Consider the following 27,687-nt stretch of genomic DNA (forward strand, 5'->3'; position numbering starts at 1 on the left):
CCTAAAACCCACTCTTCCCATCTCCTTCCTCCTGCTTCCGTCTACTCCCTCTGCTTTCCCGGGCACAGAGCATCCTACCCCGCCCAAGTGTGCCTGTCCTCACTTCCGGCTCTTTGTGCCAGCCCAGTTCCTGGGAGTGAGACTCTGATTGGCCCCAATTGGGTCAGGTGTCCAGTCACGGTCCAATGAGCTAAGGCTGAGGGGGCGGAGTCACTGTACAGACATGAAGGCTTTGGGCTCTGGTTGGTGGAGGAGCAGTAGCCGGAACCTTGCAGGCCAGGTGGCGTCCCTCGAGAGTGTCCGTGAAATTCTGTGCCTGTCTTTTTCTGTTCTATGTCCAGGCCTTTCTTCTTACTGGGGGGCTCCTCCTCCTCCACAATTTAGGCTACTCAAGACCACCGTGCTGTGGCGGGGGAGCCTCGTGTGGTCAGTCATGGCCACCATTCCCAGGTGTCGTCTGTGGGCAATGGCGGGACAGCTCTCCGGTATGTCACCCAAACTCTCCTTGGTTACCCTGTGACATGGCACGCGGCCACAGTCGGTGACAAAATGCCAGGCTGACCCAGGGGGGCATATCTGGATTCCCTGGTTTTTGTTGGAGGAGAGACCTTCCGATCCTTCCAGAAAAACAGGTTCCCCGGCAAAAGGTGGCTTTGGCAGCGCTTAAATCAGAAAACACAGAGGTTGGTCTAAGAAGAACATGACTGACTACACACGTGCGCACACACACACACACACACACACACACACACACACCCTCTCTGCAGAAATAAAGAAACAGAAGACTCATGTATCTTTTTTTAATAGTCATTTTACATCTCCCCACTGCGGCGCCCCCCCTTCCCTCCGATGACCACTTCGGCAGGCTACAGGGGAGCAGGGAACAAAGCTGGGGCCTGGCACCCCCACCAGGCCGCCAGCCCAGGAGAACAAGTCACAATTACAAATTATCACAACAATTAGCGCCTGTACTTGGGAGATGGGCAAATGAGGAGGCCCAGCTCCTCATTGTCAGCCGGTCTATTTGGCAGTGACCTTGCTCTGGAGGCGATGATATTCCTTCAGCCTGTAAACCAGATTGAAAACAAAGAAAAACGTAAATTAACAGTAACAACATGCACTCCGTTCAATTAATTCAGGCAGAACCCGGGTGGCGGGGGCAGCTGTTAGTTAAGATGTGTGTGAAGTTGTCTTTTTTCTCCCCCTCTGTTCCCGCTCCTGCCCTGGCCCCTCCTGCCCTCCAATCAGGATAATGTAATTAATTTATCTTTGGGGGAAAACATTGCTTGGCATTGTCGAAGACAAAGCATTTAACTGGCAATGGGAGAGATGAAGAGGCCATTATGAAAACCCGATGTGTTTGGAGCCATTTAAAAGGGTTTATAGTCATAAAATACAGAGGGCGAAGGAGGCGGGGCGGTGGAGGTGATTGTTGGAGCGGAGAGCGCCGGGGAAGGTCAGGCCAGATTCAGCGTCTCTCCCAGTCTCTCGGCTCCAGGGACAAGAGCCTAGCGTTGGGAGAAAATGGTGGCTCTGTGCCCAGCACATGTGTCAGGGAGACAAGAGAGACTCGTGCCTTCTTCCCAATGCCAAGCTCTGAGAGAAGGAAGTTGGTGACTCAGAACTCAGAGTTGGACAGACACACCTTCTGAACTTAGCTCCACGGCTTCCTAGCTGTGTGACTGCGGGCAGCTTACTTGACCACTCTGGGCCTGTTTCTGGAGTTGTAAATTCGTGTAAGAATTCAATGCGACAACCCGGGAGAGTGCCTGGAAGTTGGCGTATGGTAGCTGCCGGTCAACGACCCTGTTTGCCTTTGTGCGTGCCCCTCCCGGCCCCGGGTCACACCCAGGCTGAGCACGGGAGCTGCCAGGGTCTGGGCTGAGTGCTTGATTTCCCGGGACTCTCACAAGTTTGCCACACCTCTGACGTGGCTGTGGTCAATACCCCGCTTGTGTTCTCAGGGGTCCGGAAGGGGTCAGACCATCCTGCAGAGCCAGGATCTGAACCCAGGTCTGGGTGGCTTCAGATGACGCAAGCTACCCCGACTAGGCCACGGGCGTCCACGTGGCTACGACGGTTTCCAGCTAGACCTGCAGCTCAGGTATGGTGACAGGTAGGCACCAGGTGCCTTCTGGCCTCGTGGCTTTTTGAGGTCCCTTTCTACCTCTGGGCCATTTGCCTTTCTAACCTGCCCACGCAAGGAGCTCCTAGTGGAGTCTTTCTTGCAGCTGGACAGGGTGGAAGGGAGTGTCCGAGGCAAAGGGCAGGATCCAGAAACAGGGAACCCACGTGCCCAGGACCCTGTGTGGCTTCCAGCTATGCCTTCTGCCCCTCTGAGAACAGGAGCAGGCGGGGCCCAAAGCAGGCACTGAAGATGCTGTGGGCAAGGGGCAGGAGGGTGGCGCTTGTCTAGGACAGGACAGCGGAGCAGCTGCTGCCCACACCTGGGGGGTCCAAAGACCCATCAGGGCCCAGAGCTGCTCACCTGAGCGAGTTGATATTGATGAACCCCGTGGCATCGACTGGCTCATAATCGCCCTGCACGTTCATGCTGCAAAGAGAGAGGAGAAGCCCGTCAGCACACCCCACACCTTGCTTCCGACGTCAGAGGATCTCTGGGGCCAGGGACAGCTCAGGCTCGCAGGTACCCAGGGCATCTCTGCCGGGTTGGCCCAAACTCTGGCTTCTCATTGAGCTTCTGTCCAATTCAGGAGCCCTCCTACGGGCCGGGCCCCGTGCCCAGGGCTGGGGAGCAGGGAGCCTCATCCCTCCCACGTGAATGGACAGGGAGGGTCCCGGCTCCGCCAGTGCCAGCTGGTGAAATCCTCCGACGAACCAGAGAACTGTGTAAGGCGAGGACACACCTGGGAGCCAGCTGTCCCCTCAGGGCTATGGGGGGGGCTCTGAGAGGGATCTCCAGCAACAGCTGATGGCATCCAGTGGCCCGAAGGCCCAGGAGGCCACGGGGTGCACCCGGGAAAGCCTCGGATTTGTGACCGTGCCCTTGAAGCTCTCAGTGCCGGGGAGGGGGGCCCCAGCATAAGATCCATCCACAAACCTGCCCCCTGCCCCCTGCCCGGTTGGCCCCGAGAAGCGCCTGGTCGGCCGCCACTGCTATAAACGCTTCCCCCGTCTACAACTGCCATCTTCCACATGGGACAGCCTTTATCTTCCGGGCTGTTTTCACTGAGCCATCCTTTGAGAAACCCTTCCCAACCACAGTCCTTCCGGCCAGGGGCTACCTCCAAGCTCTGCCACCCCTCCCCGCCACAGAGCTTAGGGCACCTAGTCCTACTCAGGCTTTCACTTGCCAAATGGGCCTCTCAGTGTTACCACTGGCTCCACGTGAAATCACGTAGCTGCCACACCTGGCAGGCTCTCACTATGACTCGTGTCATTCATTCACTCATTCAGGCATTTAGTAGGCACCTACGGTCTATAGGTGCCGGGGAAACAGGAGCAAGATGGGAACGGGCCCTCGGTGCGTGGGTGGGGCAGGAGACGTCAGCAATCAATCACCCATCTGCCTTAATCACGGCTGTGATAAGCTCTTTGAGGACAAGTTCAGGGCACTGTGGTCTCAGATCTGGCTCGGCACGGCCACCCTCCAAGCCTCTGGTGGGGAGGGGTCTCTCCTCTGTTTCTCACGCGTCCTGCTCTGAATCAGCCCCTTGTCCTCATGTCTCCAGAACTCCAGCCTCAGGACAAAGCAGTCTCAAGGGTCTCGATGACAAGGAGGCAGCCTGTCCCCTCAGGAGCCTTCTCCGGAGAGGTGAGATTGGGGAGGAGGAGGGCAGAGGGGAATCTGCTGGGTTTTTTCCCCCCCGAGACCTTAAGGCTGTGCCCCTGGCTGGCTCTTTGTGGACTTTTTACAAGTGGGGTCTCTGCGCTCAGCTGTCCTGCAACTTGTTCAGGACTTGGGATCTGTCGCCCTATCCCCGCCGTGCCCCAGCCCTGACCTTCAATGGGCTGCCCTGACCTTCAATGGGCTGCGAAGCTGCGCATGAACTCCCGCCCCTTCTCTCCTCCTCCCCACCTCCGCTGGCCCCTCCAGGTCTCAGGTGGCGCAAGCAGCAGGAGTAGGCCAGCAAGTCCCCTGTAAGGGGGACGATGTCGGACTTCGGAGGGGCTGCTTCTTGGCACCCCTCGCAGGGCCGAGAAAAAGCTGGACCAAACTAAAGCCTGAGGCTCCGCAGCTCCCTTTTACAGGCCTTGCTCTGGATGAGAAAGCTTACCCCTCCCCAGAGAAATCAAATCGTGGAACACACTCCCACTGTCTGAATCCCCGTCCCCTTCGGAAGGACCCCTGTGCTCGCTTAGGGAGAAGCCACGGTTCAGAGCCCCTTCCAGCTCCCCTCCACGCACATCTGCCTTTTCATCGCCACCTTGCACGTGTCAAAACAAACTTTCCTGCTCCCCTCCCTGGACGGGCGTCCGCCCCACCCCAGCAGCCCCGGCAAAGAGAGGCCCACGTCCAGGGACACACTCCTGCACGCGAGGCTGCAGAAGAGTTCCCAGAGGTGTTTCTCGGGAGCTGAAAAACCTCTTTTTAAAATTGTGGTTTGGGGTGGTTGGGGGGGGTGGTGGAAAAAGAGTTTACAATGATTTTTTTTTTTTTTTACCTCCCCTGACGGTCTACAGAAAACCTCTGTGCTTTTATTTTTGTTCATTCGAGTGGCTCTGACCTGCTCTATAATTACGTTACTTTCTGCCTACTGTGCCGCGGCATTTCCAGTCCTGCTGCCTCTCGCGGCTTCCTCGCTGGTCCCTGTGAGGCTGTCACTCAAGGGCTTTCAAGTCAGCGATGTAGAAATCAAAAAGAAAGGGGAAATGGTCGGAGACACAGTGAGAATAAATGCGCCTGCTTTTCTCTCTTTTTTTCCTTCCCCTTTTTACTTTCTTCATTTAATCTCCCTGAGTGAGGCTGGAAGGTTTAATGAAGGGTTGGGCAGATTATTAGAGGCTGCTGATTCGGAGGGGGAGGGAAGAAAGAGCCAGAGAGAGAAAGAGAGAAGATAATTTGACATTTACCCCGACTGATCTAAACTGATTCGGTTATATTTATGGCTTATAAAGTGTTTAGAAAGATGGAAGGGGGGAGAAGCTCAACGCGGCGAGGACACGGGAAAGAGGGAAAGCATATTGACCGCCAAACAAAACTCGCATGCTAATTCCCAACGGGCCTCCGCTGGGGCTAAGCTGGGCCTGGGACTTGAGTCCAGTGGGGCTGTCGGTGCCCACCTCTTGCGTGGCCGGCTGATCTCCAGAGGGGATGCCGTGATCCTCGGTCAAGGCCATAGTCCAGGCACAAGTGCGGATGCAGCTTCAGAGCCGAGGCTGCCTTTGACCCAGCCCGCCAGGGCTCCACAGCCCGTCCGGGGGCCTGGGCAGCACCATCAGCGTGGCCTCGAGAGCCCCCTCGGCTCCCCTTCCTGGCTCACTCTGACCCTCCCCTCCCCCACCAGCTTCCTCCTGGCTTCGGAAAACCTGGAGATGTCTGCTACTCTGCCCTGTCTTCCACCCACTTTCTCCTCAATGCCAGACCCGTGTGTCCCAGGGCTGAGCAGACACTCTCCTGGTCCGTCTCCAAGACGATGCACCCTCAAGGTGTCTGAGCCCAAATGCAGGATCTTCCCTCAAGAATCCCCTCAACTCAGGAACTGCCACCCACGTGTGCCCAGCCGGGCGACTGTTAACCTCTCCATCCCCCTCCGCATCCAAGCCCTTTCCGTTCTTAACCTTGTAACCACTTGTCAGAGCCTCTGTTTCTCTCATTCCCACCTCACCCAGATCTATCCTCCAGAGCACCAGAAGGACCCTCGAAAAACAAAGGTCTGAGGGCTCCTTCCCTGTAAGATCTGGCTCCGGGATCCTCACCCTTTGGCCCCTGGTTCCTAGTGTTCTTGTATGCCTGGAATGTTCTGGATTCTTCCAAGGCCCAGAACCTCTGTATGTGACCATGTCCCTCGAAACCTCCCTGCTCCCTCTCCACCTGGTTAGCTCCTGTCTTTTGGAGGCCAGCTCAAACGTGGCTTCCTCAGGGAAGCTTCTCCACACCCGTTACTATACCCAGCCAGCCTGTCCTGTGCCTCCTCACAGCCCGACGCCACCTTGCCCCGTTCTACCTTCAGGTGATCATTGGACTGGTGCCTTTGGAAGGTCCACGGGGGGTCTTGGGAGCATCGGTTCTCTTCGTGACTGTCTCCCCCATGCCCTGCCCATGCTCAGTCGCATCTTTGTGGAGAAAGCCCATCAGAAGGGATACTGGCCCTGAGGGTCTGTTCCTCAGCTGGGGGGCAAGTGTGGGGGCACCTACCTCACCAGCTCCTCGTTGTAGAGGGACAGCGGGGACTCCCGGCCGAGGATGTACACCTGGCCCTTGAAGACAGACACCTGCACTTTCCCTTCCACACGCTCCTGGGACTTGGCGATGCAGTGGCGGACGAATTCGCACTCGGGGCTGTGCCAGAAACCTGAGGGGAGGAAACAGCCAGGGCGCCCACTGTGCTGGGGCCTAGGACTGGGTGTCGAGGGAAGGCACCCTGTGCCTCCGTCCATCATGGCGGACCTTGGCGGTGGGGAGGGGGTCTTGGCACCAAGCCCACTTGTCCACAGCCGCACCAAGGATCGAGCCCGCATGCCTGTCCTGTGACCTTGCAGGTGTCTTGTGGGTAAGGAGGGGCCCTCCCTGCCCTTGCAAACAGTCCCCTCTTAAGGATCAGGAGGAGGGGAGCTCACCCTCTGCCTCATGCCAGACATCCAGGGAGCACAACGGGCCAGACCCTGGCAACACACCCGGGAAGGGCCGCTGTCATTTGCCCATAGGGAGCTCGGTCTCCTGGGGACGGCAGACGGCTGTGGGGCAGCAGACCTCAGGTAAGACTCAGACACGTGTGAGCCCGGGCTGAGCGAGGGGAGCACCCAGCAGGGGCAGCTGGGTGGTGGTTCCGGGTCAGAAAGACCACGAGCATGTGGCCTCCGCTGCTCTGAGCCTCTGACTCCTCATCTCCTGAGAGGGGATGGCCCGGCACCGCCCTCCCAGGACCAGTGGACTTATTGTGTGTGGAGACCCCGGGCATCCACACGCTGGCGTCCTGGCCGAGAGCCAGGAAGAGTCTACATGCTGCTCGTATTTTCCTAGGCAGATATTTGAACGGATGAAGCACAGGCTAAGCTCTTCCCTGGACTAGCTCTCGAATTGTCAGAAACAGCCCTACGAGAACACCGCTCTTGGCCTCTCTCTTCTGAGCGAGCAGTAAGGCTCAGGGAAGTTGAGGCTTCTCCAAGATCGCACACGGGCTGCAGCGGGGGCCTGGGGCGGACCTACGTTAGAATAGCTCTGCCTCAGATGATAATCTGGGAGTTTTCCTGTCTGGATGGGACATCCATCAGTATACAAGGTGCCTGGGAAATGGGCTACCCCCCCATCCACCCTCTGACCCCCAGAGCCCTCAGGCCAGGGAAGGCCATGTGCTCGGTTCCCAGGCTGCCCTGGGGCCGGTATCTCGGCACCAACGTGCTCAGACGCACAGACGGCCATCTCCTCTCCAGTCTCTGCGGAGGGCAGGCGGGCCGTGGCCAGGGTTGGGGGAGGGACAGCTCGAGGGGTAGAGTTTCCCTGAAACGGAGCTGGGAAGGTGAGCCCACCTGGGCAGCTGTGGGGCCAGATGGTGCGAGATCTCCTGCCCTGATAAAGGGCCAGGTCAGCCCCGGGTCTGCAGCTATTGTTGGAGGCCCAGCCTCCAGGGGCACCTGCTGAGGCTCTCCGTGGGAAAGGGGAGCAGGCCTGCTCTGGGACAGGGTCCGGCGGCTTGCAGAGGTGGGGGAGGGCCGGGCAGGGAGAGAAGAGACTGGTCCTCGCCTTCTGGCCACCTGTCATTTGGTTTTGCAGGCTGCCCCACGCTGACAAGCAGGGTACTCTCTTTGCACTGGGTTCCTCATTTACACAATGAGATATTACTAACCACTCTCCAGGGGGTGTATGGATTCCCCGATGGGATGCAGGCCGAGCACTGAGCATATTAAATTCGAGATTTGAATATAGCCTCCGCCAGCCCTCCCTGTATACAGGGAGACAGGCACCCAGAGAGGTGTCCCCAGCCACAGTGAGATCCTGAAATGTGCTCCTGACTCTAGCCCAGAGCCCCATGGGAGGGGACACTGATCCCCCTCCCCCATGCCCCAGTGGCTTGGCCCTCTTGCTAAGTCAGGATAATTAGACCATTAAGCTCTCCGGCTGGAAGACAGGGAGGAGATGGAGCCTGATTGGGGGGGGGGGGCAGAAACCCACGTGGGAGCACCTGGCCTGGGATTTATCTCAGGATCTCCCACCTCCACCACATGGGGGTCTCTCACTCAGATTTCTTTTCCCAGCAGACCCAGCCTGGGGCGAGGGACAGTGAGCTTGGCGTGCTGCGTGGGTATCTCAGGTCTGGGGGTGGCCCAAGCACTGTGCTAATCGGGGTGAGAGCCCTCGGTACGAGCTCTGCATTATACCCGCCCTCTTGCTGAAGGAACAGGCGAGGGAGAGGAGGTGAGCTACGTGCCTTAAAGGAGATGGTCCTGAAGCTGGGGTCCTGCCAGAATGAACCTATGGGTTGGGACCAGGGCCCGTGCCTGGATGGAGGGGGTCTGTACAAGCCCACGGGGAAACCTGGGGTTGGGGTGAGGAGAGGGAGATGAACAGGGCATCTAGCAGTGGGGCTGAGGTAGAAGGGCTTCCTCGTGCCTCAGTCTCCCTATCTGTGTTTCCGAGGAAGGCGCATGTCACAGCAGAGCGGCAGGAAGAGACCTGGCCCGGTGCCCTTTATTGTACAGGAGGGGAAACTGAGGCTCAGGGTAGACAGACCTACTCGAGGTCACAAACCCAGCCAGAGGCAAGGCCCCAGGTCCCTGACTCTATCCTCGAAAACCACACCGGGCACCTGTAGTTCAGCAACCCACACTGAAGCACTCCTCCATGTCCCAGATTCTCCATTGTTCTAAGCCTGTTACCAATGGTTACGTAGTGAGTCCTAACCATGTGACACGTACATTTATGATCCCCAGTCTGCAGATGAGGGAACCGAGGCACAGGGAGGTTCAATAACCTGCTTAAACCGCTCTGTAACATTCATGTCTCCCTAACGTGAGAAGTCACATCGCACAGCCCCCCTGAGCTGTGGCCGGGACAGGCTGCTGCCCGAGGCGACACTGAGATCTACAAGGGCCTGATGACGTCAGGGGCACCTGAGAAGGGAAGTATCAATAATCCTTTGAAACCTCCTAATCACTGAACCCCATTTGGGGATTTGGAGGGCTCGGTGGGTAACAAAGCAAAGATTCCACCCCACCGGTCAGGTGTAGAGGGCCCATGGGCCAAGCTGTGCCCCAGCCACTGAGGGACCCGCTGATCTCCCTTCCTTAAGGGCCCCAGCCCACCTTCCCGCCCACCCTGGGATCCACTGGGGTGGCCAAGCACCTGGCCTCTGAAGCTGGCTTGTCCTGGGCTCAAACACCCCACTCATTAGCCGTGAAACCGTGTCCAAAGGTCCTGGCCTGCCTGGGGCCCAGCCTCTTCGCCTCGGTGCAGCTAAGATTAGGTAATGCCCACAGGTGCCCAGCTCAGGGTCCTGCAGCAGGAGAGGTGGCGGCCCCTCTATCGTGGGAGGGGAGGGCGGCTGGCGGCCTGCCCTCACTCGGCCTCCCCGGAGGAGCCTCCGAGCCAGCAGCCGGGCCAGGTGCTCTCCCCTATGGGCCTGCCATGCTTAATGACTCTCCTACTTTGTAACCAGAATCCACCTTTCTGCCGAAACCCCGCTGAGCAAGAGAGCCTGCAGGAGACAATGGTATTTAAACACCTGTCTGTACCTGGGCGGGGGGGTGCCTGGCTTCAAAGCTGCCGGATACAATGGGAGGGAGAAATCACCCAGCCAATAACCACTGAGTCCCCTTGAAACCCCAAGATGAGTTACAGTGATTAGGAGCTTTCAGAGGAAATAAAACCTACGAGGGGGAGAAGGAGGGGACGAGAGGAGGGCAATGGAGGCTTATCCTAGGTCGGGATTATTAATATGCACTTTCCCAGGTCCCCCCGATGTCCAGGCCCCCGAAGCTGTCAATCCCGCCTTGGGTGGCAGCCTGTCCCCCACCACAGCTCAGAGGTACCGTCTGATGTGACTTCTCACATTATACAGCAAGGTCAGCAAACATTTTCAGGAAAGGGCCAGAGAGTAAATATTTCGGGCTCTGCAGGTCACGTGGTCTCTCTCACCAACTCCTCCACTCTGCCCTTGTAGCTCAGAAGCGAGCACAGACAACGTGTAAGCCAGTGCACGTGGCCGGGCCCCAAATGCTATTTACGGACACCGGAATTGGGATTCCCTGTCATTTTCATGGGAAATGAAATAGTATTAATAAACAGTTTTTCCCCCAACCATTTCAAAAATGTGTAAGAAACTAGGCTTCACTCATGGGCCGAACAGAAATGGGCCAAGGGCTGGATCTGGGGACCCCCCGTTACACGGTGTGAGGGATGGGCTTGCAGTCAGGGGGCCTGGATTCCAGCTCTGTGACAGATAAGGTTCCAAGTCTCACCTGTAACATGGGACCCCCCCCCCAATACCATGGGCTAATGTCACTCCATGCATGGGCTGCTTCTGGCTCAGGCAATGGTCAGGCCGGGGGCCAAGTTCTTGGTCAAGGCAGGCTTTCCCTTGCTTGTGGCAGCTCCAGGTTCTGCCTGGTGACAGTGCGACCTGGGGTCAAACCCAGCTAGGCCACTCCTGGTTGTGTCACTTTGTACGAGGGCCTCTTGCCCTGAGACTCCGTTTCCTCCTCTGTAAAAGGAGCCGGCTGAGGCTCTCCTAGGGACGTCGGGAGGACCCCCTGGGATGGCTCGCATCCCCACCTGGCACATGCTGGGTAAAAGCTGGCCACCCTAGGGATGACACTGCCAAAGCTGTGCAAATCACTGGGGGCAGAGGCAGCCGGGCATCGTAGGGGGACTGGCACACTCCCCTCAACACCCCATGAACAAGGCAGGTCCCGGGACCCCCACCCCCTCACTCCTTGTTCCTTGCCCTCCCGCGATACCCTCCAACCTGCCTCTTTCGGGCTCTCGCGAGGATGGCCGTGGGTGGGGCGGGACTGGAGGAAGGTGCTGTTAGCTTCGGGAGGGGTCGACTCACCCGTGTATACCAGCTCGGCGAATTTCAGGCCCAGGCCCTGTTTGATTTTGCGCACTTCACGATCCATGGTGAAGGCCTCGATGTCTAAATGAGCGTGGTAAAGGATCGTCCCTGCTGGGGTCTCGTAGATACCTAGCCATTTTTCCAGGCAGGGGGAAAAGGAGAAAAAAGAGAGAAACACATGAAACCCAAACTGTCAGCAAATGACAAAAAAAAAAAAATAATAATAATGACTCGTCTGACAGGAGACAAGCCGGTCGGACCCATTCACTCCCAGCTTGTTGCAAAATGCGCCTGTCATTATGCTCATGCTGGGGCCACGACAGTCCACTCTGCGGCTTGTGGAGAAAATGTCTGGATGCCCCCCTTTGAAGAGGCCCTCAGACGCTGGAAAATGACAGGGTTTCGGAGCTGGTCCCCCCTCCTTCCCAACGCGTGCCCACCGGCCCGCGGCTGAAAACCTGTAATTAAACCAACTGCAGCGGAGCCCAGGGCCCCAACTATCCCTTCCTCCCTTCCACTGGGAGCCGGGGAGGGGACAGCTGTGCACACACTTGCACACACATGCACACATGTGTGCACACACACGCCACCTTCGGCCAGGGGCTCCCTTGCCAGCCACGTCTCTGCAGATAAAGCCTGACGGTCTCCTGCACCGACCCCACGTGCAGATGGGGAAACTGAGCCCGGGAGGAGACCGAACGTGCCCCATGTGGAGCTGGGACCTGGGTCAAGGCACCGAGTCCCTGACCGGTGCGGTCTGCTGCCCCGTGGGTCAGCTGGCGGTGGGGCCCAAACCCAGGAGGTCGTGGGAAGATGGTCTTGCCCGAGCCCCCTCCCGATGACCTCAGGCCCCGTGTTTGCATCTCCTCAACAACCTGCTTGGGCCTGAGGGTCTCCAAAGTGACCCTGAGGCGCCTGACCCTGAGCTGAGCAAGGGCCTGGCTGGGGGGGAGGTCTGATTAGTCATCCCACCCTGGATTTGAGGACATGGAGGCACCAGGAGGCAGGACCGCCCACGTGCACACGGCTAGACCCTCTCGAATAAAGCCAGGGGAGCACGCTGAGCTGACCACAGGCAAACCTGACCTGCGTCCGCTCTTCCGATGGGGGAGCAGCAAGAAGGGTCCCCATCCCACCAACGCGACTCTGAAAGCTTCCTTTCCTCCCACCACATAACGTTGCAGTGTTAAAGGGGCACATTTTCAGTGATCCCGAGAATTTACCACTCTGGCTGCTTTACAAATCAGAAAGGATCTGTGCGCCCGTGTTCGTGGCAGCACTATTCGCCACGGCCAGGAGGTGGAAGCCACCAAAATGTCCATCGCCGGGTGCACGGATAAACACAACGTGGCACGTACACACGGGACAGTACTATCCGGCCTTAAAGAGGGAGGGGATTCCTGACACCTGCTGCAACGTGGATGCCGCTGGAGGAGGGCACGCGGAGTGATGTAAGCCGGGCCCAGGAAGACAGATACTGCCTGATTCCACTTACATGAGGGCCCTGGAGTCCTCGAGTTCACAGACAGGACGTAGGATGGTGGGGGCGGGGGTGGGAGGGCAGGGAGGAGGGGACAGTGGGAAGTTGTTGTCTGGGGGGCGGGCTACGGCGGGGGCTCTCAGTTTGGGAAGGCAGAATCCTGGAGGTGGATCAGGATGACGGTACAGTGTGAACGTACTTACTGCCCCTCAACCGTTGGCTTCAAAACGATTAAAATGGTAAATGTTATGTCTATTTCACCACAACTGAAAAAATGCTTTTAACCACCCACCACCACCCCCCAAATCAGAAAGGAGATTGTTTTTGACCCTGGAGCCCAAAGGCACCACGGGCATGGCTGAGGGTGCTGTCACTAGCCAGAAACGTCCTCCTCTAGAGAACCTTCCGGTCTTCACTCTTTCACTCTGGGAATCGGAGAAACGTCAGCTGCCAGGAGAGGCCCTTTCAGACCATTGGTGGCCCCGTTCTTCTAATTCTGAGCTGTAAACCCATTATTCAAACCGTCTTTGCCAGAAGCCCAGCATATAGAAGAGACAGCCCAGGCCCCGCTGGCGGGAGCAGAGGCCCCTGGCAGACCCGGGCTCCACCAAGAAGTCCTTAAACTGCCAGTCTGGCCCGACATCACTTTTACAGGGGGCAGACTGAAGCCCGGGAGGGAAGTGACTTGCCCGAGGCCAGCGGGAGCAGCACGTGGGTCTCCCTTCTCTGCTCCAGGTTGCTCCCCAGGTGCTTTGGCAAAGCGATCCTGTGCTTACCAGGGCACGAAAGGGAACGCAAATCTGGGGAACTGTGGCCAGGGAGGAAAAGCCTGGGCTCCCAGCCTGGCTCCAAGGCGTTCCCAAGTAGAAACTGGGGGTGAGTCTCTTATTGCAAACCACTGATATCCCGGAGGGGGGGCATACATGTCAAAGCCCCATCTGGAGACCAGGTCCTGATATAGTTACGATGTGCCGCGAAAGAGCCTGTCCCGTTTCACTAGTGTGGCCCTTGGGTGATTGTGCTGTCCTGATCCAGTTGTGACCTTCTGGGGGCAAATGGCCTCTCTAGCAAGAAAAACACCAATGCTCCAAGTTCACGCACCAGCCCCAAGCCTCGGAGTCCCAGAGTGATGTTCAGGCCCTCGCTTGGCCTCCTTGTCACTCTTGCAAACACAGTTCAAACAGGCATCTATTTCCACCGAGCAGCTGGGAGCCCCAGACCAGAAAGGCTGTTGGAGGCGAGATGGATGGATGGTTGAGAAAAGCCAAGTGCATGAAAACGGGGAGTCACGGAAAACCTGCAAAAACTCAGCCCAGAAGTCACGGCCCCTTCTGGGGGGACAGTGAGGGGCCACAAACAAGTGGCTTCCAATGGCCCCCGGCCCCGGAGGAAGGCCCAATGGTTCCGCCATCTGTTTACAAAGGCAGCCGTTTGCAGAACATTTAGAAATGTCTGCCTCCGGAACGGCAGACATGACCACCGTGTTAAAGGGGCAAGTGTTCAACTATCCTAGAAACTTTATTGCCGGGAGTATAGTCGTTCCCCAACAGCCACCTAAAGCAAGACACACGGACAGAAGCTTCCTGGGCTTCCATCCTGGGACGTACTAAGTGCCTCCTGTTTATCGAACTGGAAACAGGCCTTCTAATGATTAGTTTTGCTACATTTCGGAAAAACCCAGAAACTTTCGAAGGCTGTCCGTATATTGGCACACAGACAGTCTCAATAGTGCCAGCGCCGGCAGGCCGAGAGCTGGGGCCCTCCTGCTTTCAGCTCCCGGGGAATCTGACTCCTTGCTCTTCTGTCTTGGGCTGGGCCAGGCACGGGGCACGGTCCCAGCTGTCTCTGCAGGGCTGAGGCCGGGGCATGGAACTTACACCTTCACAGAGTTCCCAGCTCAGCTTTGCTGGGTGCCCTTGCCCCACCTCTGGCACCTTCTGAGCCCCAGGCAAACTGCTCTTCGTTCTCACTTTCACTGAGACCCGCCTGGAAGGTAGGTACCCGGACACACTGTCACCCCCATGTGGTGGGCACGCTGAGGGTTTTGTCTCTAGAAGACCGGGGCCGACTCCACAGCCTCACCTCCCAGCCGTGCAGAGAAGCAATGACAGCGACTGTGTGCAGGGTGCCAGGACGACACCTACACTTTCCAGCCAGCGAGAGCTATGACCTGCCGAGGGCCACCTGCTGCCAGCCCACGATAGCTGTTCCCCAGGAAAGGAGCAACAGAGCTGCCCGCCCCTGCGCACTTAGAACCAGCCTTATGGCCATCAACCCTCCCAGCCAGCTGCTGGAAGTGTCGAGGGCAAGAAGAAACGCCACAGCCCTCAAGCACACCGCACAATTAATATTCTGCTCCTTTTCTTAGGTGTTAAAGTTAATTGTGACTTATCAAAAAGCTGTTTTCGGGTTGCTGCTGTCATGTTGTGTGTGTGTGTGTGTGTGTGTGTGTGTGCGTGTGCGCGCGCGCATCTGAAAGATCTCCCCTCTCCTCTCCGCAGGGGCAGGGGGTACAGATGATTTCTGTGTATTCCTTCTGGGGAAAAAAAATGACTTTAAAAAAACCAGTGACAGAAACCTGATGCTAAAAGACTATGGATTTGGGGCTCTTGACAGTCGGCATACAAACCACTGTGCAAGGAGAAGGAGGAGGTGACAGGTGAGTCTCGCTGTCGCGGTGGAAGAGACAACAGACATCTTCGCAGTGACACGCACAGCGGCTCCAAGTGTCTATTTTCATCTCCCCGTGTTTACAGGAAAAAGACAGAGGTGTCAACGGTTCTCTGCGGAGCAGCTTCAATCACACCACAATTACTGCCAAGGGGGGGATGGGGAAAAGGGCAAGGAGCCGGGGGGTGGGGGCGAGAGTGGACCAAGGAGGAAGAGGTGGGGACCAAAATGTTGCTGCAGCTTAAATCTGTCTCCTCTGTTCCTGAGGCTGCCGGGTTAACCGGGTGGCACGATTTGGCAGAACGGAATGGGATCCGCCAATCCGCTGGGGTCTGGGGTGGGGTGGGGTGGGGTGGGGGTTAGGGCACCTGGACCAGAGGCTCTGGTCCCTTGGGAAAGCAGTATCCAGAGGGAGATATTTGGAAAGGCCTGGGGAAGGGAGGTTGGCTGGAGCCCAGGGGCTCCCCTCTTGGGTACCAGGGCCAAGGATGGAGGCGGTTGCCATGGTGACAGGGAGGCAAGTCATGGTGGGTCTCTAGCCATCCTCTAGTGCCCCGCAGGCCCCAGCCCGGGGATCAGGGTGGGCTCTGAGGGTACAGACAAATTTGTTTCATAGCTCTCCCTCTACTCTCCATCTGGAACATTCCATCTGAACAGAGCCTCTGGGAGGCCTGGACAGGTGGGCAGGCAGGTGGGTAAGTGGGCGGGCAGCCCTTGCTTCTTCTTAGTCAGAAAGTGGAGGAGTCAGGAGGAAGTGAGATAGGAGGGGAGAGTGGGAGACAGATGGGAAGGGTGGAGGAGAGAGGGACAGGGGAGGGAAGAGGAGAAGCAGGCAATGAGGAGGAGGGGGAGGGAGTCTGCAGAGGGAAGAGGCAGCGGCAGGCAGAGTGAGACCCAGAGGTGAGACCGGGCAGGGACAGGGCTGAGAGCTAAGGAGAGAGCCGAGCTGGCTAGAGAAGGAGGGAGAAGGTGAGCGGAAGGACAGGCACTGGCTCCTTCCCCGCTTCCCCCCTGCCTGCCCTGCCCCCCCTCTCCTCCCCACTGATTTCATTTACTTCACTTAATTAGCCCCCCTCCAGAGTTAAAAAGATAATGTGATAATGACGATGTGAACAGCCACAATACAGCAAAAGCTGCTCCATCTGCAGCTCCCCCAGCCCCCTGCCCCTCTGACCCCATGACCAGCCCAGACTCAGGGCACTAACCCTGCCCAACTCCCTAACCATCTCCCCTTTACTCCCCCCCCCAAAAAAAACCAAGCCCTTTAACGAATTTCAATTATGAGCTTTGTAAAATCAATACCAATGACATTTCCCCTTGTACACAGAGGTATGGACAATAGCGTCTTCCGGCTCTGCCCTCAATATCATTGACAATTAACAGCTTCTCCCATTACCGGAGACTTAATAAAAACCGAGGCGGGCGGACGTCCCCAGCACCCTCATTAACGCCCCTGCTCCTTCTTCCCCACGATGAATTACTCGGAGTGCAGACATAGAAACAGGACACCACCCTAAAGTCATGCGGCGACCTTCTGCTCTCAGCCCTCTGACCCACGTAAGAAAACAGGCAAATTATAACTTCCAGGGGGAAGATCACCCAGGCTCGCCCCACCTTTGATAGCTGGAGTCACTCAGAGGGAAAGCCACGTGCTAAGGTCACACGGCAAGTTCCTGGGAGTCAGAATCCTGACTGCCTTCCCCAAAGACTGTACAACCCTCAGGCTAAATTCCATGCGCTGAGGGACAGCCATCCGCAGCTACACACAGTACCTGGGCACCGTGAAGCTGGGCTCCAGGAACCTTTCCTGGTGGGGGGTTAGAAGCCAAGGGAGTCAGAACTGAAGGCTCATCTCAAGGCTCTGAACTTCGGGGGAGATGACCTCCCCACCCCGCCCAGTTCGGGGGAACAGGTAGTAGTCTACCATCCAGAGCTCTCTGTATTTGTTCCACGCAACAACCCATTTCACAGATGAAGAAGCCGAGGCTCTAGGAGGCTAAGTTGCTCTCCCAGTGGTGATGGAGCCAAGACGGGGACTCCCATCTGCCACCAAAGCCCAGACCCTCTGCATGTGCCTCCCTCGGGCTCCTGGGGCTCAGCCCCCATCAGACCGAATGGGCCACCTGGGGTGCCCCCTACTTTCTCTCCTAATCTCCCAGAAAGTTCCTACTCGGCCCTCTCTATTCCACATCTACCAGCTGAAGCCCATTCTCCTGCCACCTCCTCCAGGAAGTCTTCTAGGCATAGCCTAGTTCAGGCCTTTATCACCAGCCCCTTCAGTCCAAGTTTACTTGACTGTCCCGACCCAGCAGGATGGCATTTCACGGAGTGACCTCAGGCCCATCCGGGGACGCAATTCATTTTCACCACAGGTGCCGAGCCAGGTTGGTTGGTAGCGTAACTACCCGCACCACTGGGACACATCCATAATCAGTTCGTGATGGCGTGGGAAGGGCATGACGGCAGGTGCCACAGAGGACACCTCCGAGCCACACTGAGCTCCCAGAGGGCACAGGCTGCCTCTGACCTTTCAGCCTGCCCCTGGGGCCACTGCCATTTATGGGGCACCTCCCTGCACCAGACCCCCCTATGAAACACGGGCCAGAACCAGGATCGACCCCACCCCAGAGTTCTAGCTCTTAGCCTCCACTCTGTGCCTCTCTGGGTCTGCGCATCAGTCCCGGCCTTGGTTTCCCCTTCTGTAAAAGCAGGGTGCTGGTCTGTGGCTCCCCAAGGCCCCCCCCAGGTCTGCCTTGCATGAGTTCCATTGTGTTGTCTCCCAAGGGCAGACTGAGACAAAGGGACACTTAATCAGACGTTAATACAGGTAAGAGGCAAAGGTTTAAGCGAGGGCAAAAGGGAGCAGCTAATTAGTTATATTGTTCTGACAAGGCCTTCCCCTAGAGTTTCAATCAGGGTGCTTCTCGCGAGCAGACAGAAGCTGCATTGAGGAGGAAAAAAAAATCACAGGAAAGAGGCAACGTGGCCACTTCACTTCCCTCCTCCCCACACCTTTTGAGATAAATCCAAACAGGTCAGAGCCGGAAGGATCTGACCTCCACGCCCGTGACCCCCACATCACACGTGGGGAAACGGGGCCCAGAAATGACAAGTCAGAGGTCATCATCGGGCAAGGCAGGGCAAGCTTGAGCAAGGACCCCTGCCTCCTGTCTCCCGGACCAGCACCCTGTTCTAAGGGTGCTAAATCTGGCCATCAGCTCTCTGGAGTTTAGAATCTTAGCAAAAACGTCCCAGGGGACAAAGCGCCGTGACTATACCTTGGCCTGGTTTCGTTTGGTTGTGTTATCTCCTTAAACTGACCTAAGCAAAGCAATTTGAACATCTGTCAAAAGAGGGGACCCTTGGGGGGCGCCTGGGTGGCACAGCGGTTAAAGCGTCTGCCTTCGGCTCAGGGCGTGATCCTGGAGTTCCGGGATCGAGCCCCACATCAGGCTCCTCTGCTGGGAGCCTGCTTCTTCCTCTCCCACTCCCCCTGCTTGTGTTCCCTCTCTCACTGGCTGTCTCTATCTCTGTCAAATAAATAAATAAAATCTTTAAAAAAAAAAAAAAAAGAGGGGACCCTTGACCTCACCGCCAGTATTTAAAAAATGAGGTGCTCAATGTGGGGGCTCAAACTGCTGAAAGATTGCCCCCTCCCTCTTAAAGTTCCCTGAGGACACAGCATTGCTCTATCATCTGTTGGCGGACCTGCAGGCACAGGAGATCCCCTCATACGGGGAAACTGAGTCTGGGAGGGGGGTGTGGTTTGATGACCTGGTGAGCGACCGATAGAAAACCACAGGGAGGGCTCTGGTTAATGAGAGAAGATAGAGGCACCTGCTTGGTTGGGACCAACCTCTCTTGACTCCCTGGCCAGCCGGAGGGGGCGACAGGCCTGGCAGCCTAGCGAGAGGCGGCGCCCCGCCCAGCCTGGGCCATGCCTGACCCTGGGACTCATACCACCAGCGCAGCTCACAGCGCCCACCCCTGGTGGGATTCCTGCCCGGCTTGGCTGGCCGCCTCCTCAAAGCAGCGTTAATGACTGTGAAATCGGCCCTGCACGGTCTGCCTCCAAAGCTGGCCGACCCGCCCCGGGCACAGGACAGCTTGACCTCCAGGCCTGTCCCCGGCCTCTCCTCTCCTCTGAGCCCCTCCTGGACCCCCAGTTTCCTCCTCACTCTCGGGACAGCGCTTTCACCATGCCGTTGAGAGTCAGTGGCAAAGGGCCCACGGTCCCCACCTCACAGGGGAGAAACTGAGTCTGGTGGGGGAAGGAACGTGCCCAAAGTCACCCACGTAGCAACACCAGAATGGGATGGGAATAGGAGGGGCCTCTGGGGTCCCTGGGAGCTGAGACACGCCCCCACGCCCCCTAGGGCGGTGAGCAGACTCACCTCGGGACTTCATCCCAATGAAACGGTTCTCCACGATGTCAATGCGGCCCACGCCGTGCTTGCCCCTGTGGGGAGAACGGGTCCCTTAAAACCACAGGCTGCCACAAGGATTCGAGTCAGACGCCACCCGCCTGGCTGGGCTCTCAGCTGCGGGACGCCAGAGCCACATGCAGGACGTCAGGCACCACCCCAGGACCCAAGACACAAAGGACATTGGAGCCAGGTCACCTGCTTCAACTGCCCACTGTAGCGGTGGGGAAACTGAGACCCAGAGAGAGAAAGGATTGCCGGTGTCACACAGCGAGTTGGCAACTTCTGTCACCTCTGTCCTGGGGCCTTGTGCGGCACCAGCCCTACCCACTGCTCATCTTTCCTGCTATCTGGGTCTCAGGTCTGGCAGAAAGCTCAGAAGCCCCAGTCGGACCGTCCCTGGGGGCAGCAGACCTGGAGGGGAGGTGTTATTAACCTTCCAAGGCTGAAGACCACCAGAGGCTCCCATCAAACCAGGAGACCCCATGCCTCTGGGCTGCACCGACACTGCCTGTGCTCCTTAGCCCCTGAGCCCCCAGCCACAGTGGCCTGCGCCCCGCTTGCCCGAGGGGGCAGTTTCCCAGGAGGCCGGGCCAGCCTGTGGGCACTCACGCGACTTCATTCAGGTACATGAAGAGCTCCAGGGACGTGCGGTGGGTGGTGCCATCCTTGACGTTGGTCACCTTCACGGGGACCCCTAGTGCGGGAGGAGAGGGCAGTGGGCCCGTGGGCCGGAGCTGGCTCGGGGCAGGGGCCTGGGCCTGCCACCCCGCCCTCTCCCTCTGCCCGCAACGCCTTAAATGGATCTGACAGATATGGACTCCAAATGACTCCTTGAAAAGCCCTGTGCAGGTTGGGGCCTGCTGGAGGGAGAGAAGGGGCGAGAACGCCCCCCAGAATGAAAGGGAAAATGCAATAAAAACGCGCCCCCCACCCTTCCCATTCTCTCTGTCCCTTTTGCATTTAGGGGCTGTGAAATTGGAACCAGCCCTGAACTAATTGAATTTCACGCTCCACCATTGTCTTACGCCGGGCACCTTCTGTCCCACCAGCTATCCAGGCCGCCTGGCCGAGGTGCGCCGAGCTCGGGCTCGTGCGCGCGCCTGCGTGCACACGCACGCACGCGCACTCTCGCAGCCCCCTGCCACGTCTGCCTGGTGGACCCCAGCGCCCCCCGACCCCGTGTCCCGGACCGGCACAGCCAGCTGACGGCTGGGGTGCTGCGGTGCCCGCTCCGGCAGGCGACGTGTCGGAGGCGTCGGTGAATTCTGAGAAGTCGGGTCTGGGGTGGCAGGAGGGCAGCAGGGGGGCGGCCGCGGCTCGGGGAGGGGAGGGCAGGGCTGAGTCAAGGGGGGTGGCAGGGAGGGGGGGCAGTGGGTGGGTTCAGGGTTGACTTTGAATAGCAAGGGGCACTTTCTCGAGCGGTGTGAAATGAGCAATAAATGTATTAGGGGGCTAACAAGAGAGCTGTAACAGTGACAAAGGAAAGCTGTTCGAAGTTGGCGGATAATCCCCCACCCATCTGCCCAGCTCATTACCATGTAGCCAGCGACCGGGTGCCAATCAGGTCTCAATAGCGGCTTTCGAGTCTTTATTAGGCAGGCGCAGCTTGGAGGGGCTTCCCTCAAGGCGCTGTCACCTCGCCATTCTTCACCCCCATTTCCAGGGGTTTTATAACTTGGTTGTAAATTGCTATTAAATGTAAGTCTGCCCAATAATGAACCTTAAGCCCCTCTCGCCACTGCCCGCCTCTCCCCTCTCCCTTTCTCTCCCTCCCGGTCCTATTATGGTCTTCGCAGGGGCCTTGGCTGGGGCCTGCCCCAGAGAGGAGCTGACATTGTTGGTGCTGCTGCCGGAGAAAGCCTCTTAGCCTTTAAAATAGTTAATAATTAGATTAAAACTTCAAATAAATTAACTAGAGGGTGAATGGGAGTAGTCGGGGACGGCTCCTCCCGTCTTTTTTTTTTCCAGACGGTCCCCAAATCATTAAAATGGATCACGTCTCTTCTCTGGCTCAGCCCTTGGGGCTGCCCTATTTCTGGAGGAAAGGCTGCCAGAGCCTCGTGTCCGGGACCCCCACTGCCCGCCTCCCACCCTCACCCAGGCTCCCCCGGGGGGACCTGCCAGAGGTGCTGCCTGGGGCCGTCCCACCACCTTCTCAGAGATGATGCCCGAAGATGTCCCACGCCTGCGGACCAGGCCTGGGTCAGACAGAGTGGGCACTTAGGGCTCCAGCTACCATCGGGGACCTCAGCCCGTGGACCCTTTGGTCCCTAAGTAGTGTGAAATTCAAGGGTTTGAATGGATGGCGGGAGCAACGGAGATGCCCACTGGCTTGGCCAGGCTCTCGGGAAAGGCCAGGAACAGGCACGTTATTCAAGCACTAACGGACTCCGTTTCCCCACACCTTGCTCCACACACCATACCTCATACCTGTGAGCGTCATTTCCATGGCCTGTTTTATAGACAAGGGAGCCCAAGGCCCAGAGGGCCTCACAACAGCATGAGTGAGGGCAGGGATCTGAACCCCCACTTCCCTTTCCCCATCCTTGGTCTCTGAAGTGCCCTGGGAGGGGCCGAGTTCCTCTCCCTCTGCTCTGTTCCAGCCTGGGCAGCCACCTAGTGGATGGACTGTCCAGCCTCCTTGTCCAGGCTTGGGATGCCCTCACGCTCCCTCTTGGATCCTCCAGCTCCTGCCTAGCACCACCTCCTCCAGGAAGCCTCCTTGATTTCTGTAGCTGCCAGGACAGGTCCTCTCCTTGGGTGCCCTGAGCCCTCAATCTGAGCCTGGTCCTGCCCCTCTCATTACCAGGCTCACCTTGCATTCTCCTCTGTCCTCCATGGCAAGAGGTGTGCCTCATACCAGGCTCAAGACCGGGCACTCAGGCCAGGCCAGCAAACACGTCTTGTCGATAGCAGCGAAGTTGGGGGGTTTAGCACACCTACCCATGGCCACTGGCAGTTTTGAGCTCGGCGTAGAGGGGTGGGGTACAATGTAGGACTAGCTGAGGTGTTAGTTGTGGGGTCAGAGGGGCCTCCGAGGCCAGCTCTCTAAGACCCACCATTTACTTAGCACGCACTGGGACCCACCATTTCATTAGCATGTCCAGGGCCTGGAACAGGGTGTATCTCTTCAGACAGCACTCTATAGCATGAAAATGCCAGGCTGCAGAGGCTTTTATCCCCAGTTTACAGAAGAGGACACTGAGGCCCATGAAAGCCGAGTAACTGTCCAGAGTCCCAAAGCAGCTGGCAAGTGACCACTTAGGGCCTAGAATGCTCTCACTCCAGACCCGGTATCCAAAAGCCCATGTGGCCGCTGAGGATGCTTTCCTCTCAAGTCTGGAGGCTTCCATGGACCATGCCATCCAGGGTAGGGGGTGGCTGGGAGCCTCTGAAGGCCCTGCCTGAGCTCTGGCTTCCAGGAACAACAGGAGGGATGCAGTGGGCTCGTGCCTGGGCTCCCAGGCAGAGGGGAAGTGAGCCAGGGCCCCAAGGGCCCACCTCGAGTCCCGACAGGTGGGCACCTACCTTTCTTGAACTCGATCTCAAGGATGTCAGGGCTGTTGGGGGCTTTGGCGGGGTCCTGGGTCTTTGTGTAGAGGCCCGGGGGCGCTTGGTTCTGACAAAAGACAGAAAGAGGCTGGAGGATGGGGTGTCCAGAGCCAAGCTGTGCCCTGCCAGTCCCCACACACCCTGTACCCCACCTCCCACAGAGATCTGCACCCCGTGCCCAGAACCAGGGGGCTGTGGCACCTGCCGCTGACTGGCACAGACCCATGGGCCTCCCAGCCCCCAGCCCAGAGCCGGCCCCCGCTTGCCAGGGGCCTGGGAAACAAAGGGCTCAAGAAATCAGACAATTTTTCCCCTCAACTTGATCTCATCTTTTTCTTCGACGCCCCCACAGCTGGAGGTAGAAACAGCGGCAGAGGAACAAGTCAGGCAAGAAAAGTGTGAGTTTGGAGGAGCGAGGCAGCAGCGGGCTTCCCGGGAGCGGGCGCTCGCTCTCCCAGGCGCGGGGAAATGGGGTTTATTCTGCACTGACCGCGAAGCTAATGACTACGCGTGACCCCAGCAGGTGCTCTGGCGAGCCGAGCCGTCCCCGGGGTCCTCGAGGTTAATACTCACAGGGAGAAAAGAGAAGAGCAAGCAAAAACCCATTTGAAAACACATCAACCTTTATGTATATTTTTCCTTGGGCATGTTGGAAAATGGGCCTCTCGTCTTGATGCAGTGGGTAGAGGGGGCCACCGGCTGCCTGGGGCTCTCAAAAGTCCCTCCCGACTCCCAAAGCCTGAGGCCGGAGACCCCGCCCCCCCCTCAAAGCTGCGCTTGGACCCTGGCCACCAAGGGCGAGGGGAGGCCTCTCCTGTGGGCACCTTGGGGCCCAGCTGTCTCCACCTGGGACACCCGGGGACATGTCGTTCCTTAAATCTTTGCTTTCGAGACCCTGCGGACATTCGCTGGTCACTTTCTATCTGCGGCTCCTTTTGAGTTCTCAGCTGCCCCGTTTGGTAAGGTCAAGTGTTGTCACCCTATGTATAGATAAAGAAATGCAGACGGAGGGGGAGGGAGCCCCCTCCCCCCCAGTGAGTTCTGTGCGGGGCCGGGACCCAGCACAGGGCAGGGAACCCCGAGGCCGGCCACAAATGTGTGCTGGGATTTCAGCACACATTTCACTGGGATTTCAGTGGTGGAAACTAGCCTCCAAGCCAGGAAGTCAAGATCCCCAGCCGCGGGGCGTTGGCCAAGTTGCTTTACTTCCTTGGGCCTGTTTTCCTCACCTGCAGAATGGGGAAAGGATACCTCCCCTTGACTGTCTTACACCTATAGATGGTTTTTGTAGTTTTTACTGGACAGGAACATTACCCAAGAAAATGCCAGGGAAGACCAGGTGTGAGCCGTAACCCGCTCTTCAGGTGACAAGGACAGCTGGAAGGGACTCCTGGTAGGGCCTGCCACCCAGAAGAGCCCCCCCCCCCCCGCCCAGGAGGCAGGAGGGGTGGCCAGCAGAAGCGCCTCGGATCCCTCACCTGTGGTCACTTTGCTTATTGGCTCTATGTCTGGGTGACCAGTCATCCTGGTTCCCACACCCCTAGGCACCCCTCAGTCCTGGGCAAGAGCGGTGGTTGGCCCTTCTAGCTCTACCTCTGAGCTCAGACAGGGGCCTGGGGTGGACCCGGCACCTCCAGAGTGCTGTGTGACACGGGACCAGCTGCATCCCTTCATCTGTTTCCATTTGGGGGGTGGGAATAAGGACCCAGAACTGGCCTCAAAGACAGACTCAAAGAGGGGGAGGGTCCTTAGGGCCCCTAAGCCTGAAGCTTCCATGGACCACATGGAAAACCAAGGCCAAAGAAGCGGCTTGACCAAACCATATTGCCTGTCCCTGTCATTGTGGAAGCCCCACTGTGTGGGGACTCTGGACTCCCTGTTCAGTGCTCTTCCCATCACCCCCTGCTGTTTCCCAGCTCCTTTAGGAACCTAAGGGCTGAGAAACAGCGCAAGGCCTTTGGCCAGAGGCAGACGGCGTTATCAAGGATGGGGACAGGCTTCGGGTGGTTTTGGAGAAATGCCCGGCTCCCCAGGCCCTGCTGGGTCCTACCAACCACTGCATTCCTTGGGCACAGACAGACCCGATGACCAACCATCCTTGGCCAAAAGGCAACGTGAACCAGGACTTGGGCCTCTGGGTGTCAACGTGACTCCACAGCCCCTTCCCTGCCTGCCCGGGGCTCCCCACCGGCCCCCAGCCCGGGATGAACCCAAAGCAGGGTACCAGCGCTGAGAGCCACCCCTCCCCACCCATGGCTCCTTCGCCACCTGTGCTGCCTGAACTTCTCCCGCTGCCACACTTCCCCATGAAGCCCCAGACGAGAGAGGTGGGCAGACCGGCAGGACTGGCGACCCGCGCGCTCGACGGTGCAAGTCGGAGACAGCCGGCATGGTTTCCGGCACCCTGACAGCGGAGATTAAATAAAATAACTAAATAGAAATAAAGTGACATTTGCTTTGCATCCGAGGTGGCGGGGGCGCCTGCCTCCTTTTTACTCTCCCCCCTAAAAGCCCAGTTCAAATGACAAATAGTTTGTTGCCGAGTATCAATACCATCTATTTATCCGACCCAGCGGGAGGGCTCACTTCCAATGTCATCTTTGGGGGTGCTGGGGGGAGGGAAGAGAGGGAAGAAAAAAAGAGAGAGAGAAAGTGGGGGGGGTGGGGGGGGGGAGGACGAAAGAAAGCATGAAACAGGGCCGAGAAGGAGAAATTGGAAGCAAATGGCCCATGAACTAAACCATGATGTAGAGGCATGATCGATGCTGGAAATGGTTTATTCATCCATCAGATACGGCGGGCCGGCGGCTGAATGCACTCTTTCACTGGGTGCCGTATGAAGTTAAAGCAAGTAAATTTCTATCTTTCTTCGCATTAGCTGCCTCATTGCCCTTCAATCAGCCCTCACGGAGGCAGAAAATGGCTCCACCATCTGCCTTCAGACCCTCCCTTCGGCAGGTCTCGGGCTTTTTTTGGAGAGGGGGAGGGGGCACCGGGTCCCTTAAGCCCTGTCTCCCCATCTCCTCCCAAGGGGGCCAGGGCTGCTGGGGGGCGCAGGGGCTCTGGGCCTGGAGGGTAGCCCCGGGCCCCTAGTGACTGCCTCCTTATCCCGGGGATCCTGAGGACAACACCCACCATGCAGGAGGGACCCCCGGGATGCAAGGGAGGGTCCTGGGGTTTAGCCTGGGGGAGCCCCCCACCCCCACCCCGGACAAAGCAGGGCAGGCCTGGAGAGCCAGACCCTGGGTTCCTCAGCCTCACCCCACACTTCTCAGTGGGAATGAGGTTTCCTCTCTCTCACACCCAACCCAGTTATCCCGGCCTGAGGAGAGGGGTCCTGGGGGGATCTTGGCCCCTTCCTCCCCAAGCCATCTTAGCCTGCCTGAGGAGGGAGGGAGGGACCCCTGGCTCCAAGACTGAGGTGTAGGGGTAGGTAGGCTGAGAACTTTCTCTGCTGCAGAAGGGAGGTGCTGTGGTTTCCCACTGGGTGCATGAGCAATCAGAGGCTCAGAGAGGTTGGCTAACTTGCCCAAGAGTGCACAGCAGTAAGTGGCTGAGTCAGGATGCAGACCCTGGTTTCTTTCGACCTTCCGACCTTGACCGGGTGGCAGAATCCTTAAAAAGACACTCCTTAGCACTGACTCACCCGTGCACTGCCCTCATGAGACAGGAGGCTGGAGGGGAAGGACCTGCCCAGGGTCACGGAGCCATCTGTACCCCCAGCACTGCCCCAGGGGCCATCTCCCTTCTGGCCACGCCTCTGCTCCCCCAGTTCTGGTGCGAGTGCTCCAGGATGTCTGGAGGGGGGTAGAGAGGACATCCTGCCTGTGCTCAGCTCTGCCTCTGCTAGGCTCGGCCCCCCAAGCCCCCCCTTGGTGCTGACTGACTGGCTAATTAGGGGTGGCTGGCCCGAGTGTCGTGGGGTCAGCAGAGCGTGAACTGGAAAAGTCTGTGGCCAGCAGGCAGCAGCCCCATGGGGCCATCAGCCCCCAGGGGGCAAGGGTGTGGGCTCTCCTGAGTGACACGGCTGGGCAGAGCGGAGTATGGGTGGGGGTGGCGGAGGGGGGGGACCACAGAGGCAGGAGGACCAGCTCCCGAGAGAGATGGGGTGCCCTGGGGGTGAGTCACTTCTCTGGGCCTTGGTTTCTTGGTTTCCTGCCCATAAAATGAGGACGCATATAGCTGGGAGTCAAGAAAATGTGAAACCCCGGCCTGCTCCCAGAATCTGTGGCTGGAAGTTGTTACATTTTCACCAACACTGCCTGGGAGGCCGGGTCCCTCTGGGAGCCATCCCAGGACCCCCGGCAGGGCTCCAGCTCTCCCAGACGCACCAACACCACCAGGGCATCCTCCCCTCCAGCTGGCCTTCTTGGATCCTGCAGGC

The 27,687-nt window shown here is 58.1% G+C and overlaps 1 protein-coding gene across 2 annotated transcripts in view; it reads right to left on the bottom strand.

Annotated features, from left to right (window-relative positions):
* Nucleotides 1-786: 786 nt before the first annotated feature.
* The window catches only part of ASS1 (argininosuccinate synthase 1), a 51,530-nt gene continuing 24,629 nt past the window's right edge, over nt 787-27,687 (bottom strand). For both annotated transcript variants that reach the window (XM_045770947.2, XM_045770946.2), the window contains exons 10-16: nt 23,280-23,370; nt 20,361-20,445; nt 19,719-19,783; nt 11,172-11,303; nt 6,320-6,476; nt 2,489-2,554; nt 787-1,066 (exon numbers count right to left, since the gene is read on the bottom strand). In XM_045770947.2, the coding sequence (XP_045626903.1) occupies nt 1,021-1,066; nt 2,489-2,554; nt 6,320-6,476; nt 11,172-11,303; nt 19,719-19,783; nt 20,361-20,445; nt 23,280-23,370 (642 nt within the window). In that variant the 3' untranslated portion in view covers nt 787-1,020. The remainder of the gene's footprint in view (nt 1,067-2,488; nt 2,555-6,319; nt 6,477-11,171; nt 11,304-19,718; nt 19,784-20,360; nt 20,446-23,279; nt 23,371-27,687) is intronic.

Source organism: Ursus americanus, chromosome 18, assembly GCF_024610735.1.
Source record: "Ursus americanus isolate L20-20 chromosome 18, mUrsAme1.1.p, whole genome shotgun sequence".
Lineage (NCBI taxonomy): Eukaryota > Metazoa > Chordata > Mammalia > Carnivora > Ursidae > Ursus > Ursus americanus.